At 41.1% G+C, this 4243-nt stretch overlaps 1 protein-coding gene across 1 annotated transcript in view; it reads right to left on the bottom strand.

The window, feature by feature from the left end:
* MAP3K1 (mitogen-activated protein kinase kinase kinase 1, E3 ubiquitin protein ligase) overlaps positions 1–3957 on the bottom strand; it is an 89220-nt gene extending 85263 nt beyond the window's left edge. The window contains exons 1-3 of the mRNA XM_011999872.1: positions 3916–3957; positions 391–742; positions 40–225 (exon numbers count right to left, since the gene is read on the bottom strand). Coding sequence (XP_011855262.1) covers positions 40–225; positions 391–742; positions 3916–3957 — 580 coding nt within the window. The remainder of the gene's footprint in view (positions 1–39; positions 226–390; positions 743–3915) is intronic.
* Positions 3958–4243: the final 286 nt, after the last annotated feature.

Below are 4243 nucleotides of genomic sequence, written 5' to 3' on the forward strand. Positions count from 1 at the left end.
CTTCCTCCGCAATCTCGGCCCGGCTCCGCGGGAGCTCGCCGGAGGGGAGTTGCGGCTTCCGAAAGAAAGAATTAGTTCCGACTTGGGTTTCTGGTGCTTGAAAAGGACGCAGGCCAGAGGGTTTACAGTCTGTCATTCGCACTGCCCTTTGCAGTGGGCGTCGAGGGACCAGGGCGCGGACCAGCCTCCCACCGACGCGCAGGTGGCGCCCGGGACCGTCGCCTGCTGCAAAGCGAAAGCAAGTCAACGTTTAGCAGGCAGGCTGCCGCGGACCAGAAAAATAAAAGTTTTGTTTTTGTTTTCTTTTGAAAAGAAAACACTCCTCTATTGGCCCACTCCTATCCCTGTGCTACAAATAACAAAACTTCAAAGTTTTCTGTAATACGTTACATCCTGAAGCTGCTGATTTGGGACAACTACCCCCTACCCGCACCAAGTCCCCACAGCCTCTGAGAAACCGTGGTGGGGAGGAAAGGAAGAGGGTGTCCTGGTCGATCTTTAGTAGTTTTTCCTTGGCTGTCTTTGGGAAAGACAGTCGCGTACAGGACCACATAGAGCGCGTTTGGGGAGGGGACCAGCGCTGTGCCAGGAAGTGCTCGGCAATGTCACCCTCGGCCAGGTCGGCCCTCCCCGAATCCGATGCTTCTCGTCGCACGTCCTTCTTCCCTGCAGGGTCGGGCCACCGGCCGGGTTCCCTCTGTCCCCACCCCTGCAGGGCCGGGCTGCCCCTAGTTCCTGGACTCTACGTGAGAAGGTGCTTTGGGATGGAAAAAGCAACATTTACACGTCAATGACTTTTGACCTTTTGTCAACTGAGGAGAGCTTCTGTGTTGCGTATATTTCTTCCTTCCTTGCCTTTCCTCCCGCTGGTTTGTTTAGGATGGGGAATCTCCCAAAACCCAGGAGGAGCGTCTATAGATTTACTTTGTGAAACATGATTAAGGAGGGGGGAAGTTAGGGGTGGGGAGTACGGATTCTCACGGAGGTAATCTTGTCAGTCTTCACATATTTAGACAAAAGCCTGAACTATTTACAGAAAAATTCCATTGACTTCTTGAGACTAGGTAAAATGAAAGCCCCTTTCCCAGATATAATGTTAACTGCGTAAGCAGGTTAGATCAGAGGGGTTTTAAAAAGTCCGGATTTCATATTAGCGCAATGTTTTGAAAACTGCTGTAACATCTCCCGTAAGTTTCAGATCGTTATACTCAACGGTACAAATTTTGAAAGTTCAGATAAATCTGTTAAAAAATAAGTCTACAGTTAGGCTATAATTATATGCTCTTTTAATGGCACTCAAATGTATCATTCAAACCAAACAGTAGTTATTTCCTAGGTTTTCCCGGATTGTCACACCCACCAAATCCTAAACTGAAACGGATAAACTTTCCTTGTTCCTATTTTGATCTAAAGACTTTTAAATTTGCACGCACATATTCAGGTACCTGTAAGTGAGAAAAGTAAGTGGAAGACTTTAGCCAGAGTAGCAAAGTAAAAAGGAGTTTCCAGCAGAACTTTGATTTTTGACTCTCTGTACAGTGGTTGAAACTGGGGGGGATCAAAGGGAGAGGGCTACCCAGCGCAGCGCTATTAACTAGACCCAATTCTCTAACTTCCTCCAGCCACCACATATTACTATGGAGAAACCTCAGTGTTGGCCTTTTCCCACAGTTTTTGGTGCTTTGAGTCATTTTTTTTCTTTAATTTTTTACGTAAATATTCAGGTTGTCATTATGCGTCTGCATATGGACACACTGATTTCTTAAAGAGAGAACCAAAGGGCATGCTTAACTGAAAAGGGTGTTCTCCCTCCGCCGTATGTTAATAGAAGTTTTGAGGAGTGTTTAACTGTATGGGATTGCTACCAAAGTTTCTGAGTCTTATGCGTGATTGAGACTCTAGCTCTGGTTTTGGTGCTGTTCAATCCTGCTCCATGTTACTGCAGAGAGGTGGATGTCAAATATCAAGTACTGTAGGCTCTGAATTCTCTTAATATGATTTCTTTAATGACATTCAGGAGGCTTGTATTTCTTCCAAGGTTGTTTCTAGACTGAAAGCTCCGGTTCCTATTTCAAAGCTCTTCATTTCCATCCTCACTGGGACGTAAACCTTGCAATGATTTCACGCATGCAATTTCATGACAGTTTCAGTAACCTTTATACCGTTGCATTACAGATCACTGCCTCCACATAGTGCTGCTGGAAACTACATCACACTTCAGTTCCTACACCATATTCACGTTGAGGATCGCTTTTGACACTGGGCATTTCCTCACTGTGCATAAATATCACAAATATTAGAATGAGCAGACATAATATACATTGGGAGAATTATTTCAGCCTGTACATGATTCATCATATATTTAGTAAGCACCTACTGTGCACATGCAGGAATTTTTCTCCTCTGAGGATATTGTTTGTTGTTTTTAATTTCTACAAAAATGAATAAACAAAATATTCCGATCTACACATATTTTTATTAGTGGGTATTTATCAGGCTGACTGGTAGAATTCCAGATCCATCAGTATGTGAGTGTATTCACATATTCATGGCTGTTGGTGAGTTCTGTACCTCAGATAAACATAAAAGAATAATGTAACCTTGAGAATAGGGTAAAAGCTGGCGTTCTTTCAAGCTTACAAATATTTGTTATGGAATACTTGCAGGAGTGCTGGGCCTAGGATTTGGTTTCTGCATGCTCTTTCCAGACAACATACTTCCCAGGTGTTTTCAGATGTTCTAAGTCAGAAAATCCTGTCATCAGTGGGATAATTGGTTCCCTACAAGGGCACTGTAAATGACATTATAGTAGAAGGTCTCTTAACCAGCCTCCATTTAGCTGACTCATCCAGTAACAGATACCAGCCATTACTGTGTGGTGTACAACATGCAGATGACACAGCACAATAAATGCTCAGGCCAGTGGCTGGTGTGCACCTGCATACTTCTGTTCCCACTAGGTGAGTTATGGGTCCCGTGAGAATCCATTGTACTTGTTCCCAAACTCGATTCCGCCTATTACAATGTTCCTTGTGAAATTTAATTAAATAATACACAATTGATTATTAAATTAATAAAACATGAGTATGTGTGTGCAAAAAAAAAGTTCCAGTGAAAATGAAGTGAAATGCTTTGAGAGAAAATGATTGAAACTGGGGATCAAAGTGAGGCGGTACCCAGTGCAACACTGTCAATTTAACAATTCTCTAACTTCTTCCCAGCCACCACATATCACCATGGCGAAACCTAAGTGCCGGTCTTTCCAATAGTGTTTGATACTTGTAGGCATTTTTATTTTAATCACTTATGTGAATATTCAGGTTATCATTGTGCATTTGCATATGGACACACTGATTTTTTAAGAGAAAAATAATCAGACGACATACTTAATTGAAAGGGTGTTCTTCCTTTACCATGTGTTAGTAGGAAGTATTGGAGGCGAGGCACTGAAAAAATCTTTGTCAAATTAGTTGTGGGTATGACCATTGTGAAAGATTGGGAAGAAAGCATTCAAGCCTAGAATTTACTTTGCAGGTATCTATCAAGAGTCACTTTGCTTTAAAGAAACTAAAACTGAAAATTGTAGACAACGTGAAAGATACATGGAACTCTAAACAGTGGACCCACATTCTAAAGACTAAGGCCCTATATTGACCAAAAAAACCCCAAACCAACCAAAACAAAACACTGTTGTTTATATGTTTTAAGCTAAAGTAAAATACTTAAGAGATATATATGATTCCCTTTTATTAATAAACTTTCTAAACATTTTGCATGTATTTGCATGTTCTTAAAATTAGAAATTAATTTTCGTAATAAATAATGAAAAGTACTTGAATTGGAATTTTATATTTAAGAATACAACTATAACTTATTAAATTTAATTTGCCTCAGAGTAAGCAAAATTCTTCTCACTTTACAATCCTGCACTGATTGAATTCTTTGAATGGCCATCATGGTTGCTATTTTCTGATGCATACTGAGATATTCTTTTTCCATTTGACCTTTGTGGCTTAATCAGGGCTATCATTTTTGCAAACAATATTTGAAGGGTTCATACATTTTCCCAAGATCCTCCTGTAATACTCAATTGCTTTCTTTAGACTAGTGTCCTTGTCAGTTTTTTCTTCCTTTTAGCAACTTCCTGGTACAACTCTGCTGAATCCTGCATTCACAAGGCTTTGCATGTGACCTGAGCAGTTCAGGACCACTTTCATTGGCTCTGTTCACTTCTGCATCTTTT

Source organism: Mandrillus leucophaeus, unplaced genomic scaffold (genome assembly GCF_000951045.1).
Source record: "Mandrillus leucophaeus isolate KB7577 unplaced genomic scaffold, Mleu.le_1.0 Scaffold605, whole genome shotgun sequence".
Classification (NCBI taxonomy): domain Eukaryota; kingdom Metazoa; phylum Chordata; class Mammalia; order Primates; family Cercopithecidae; genus Mandrillus; species Mandrillus leucophaeus.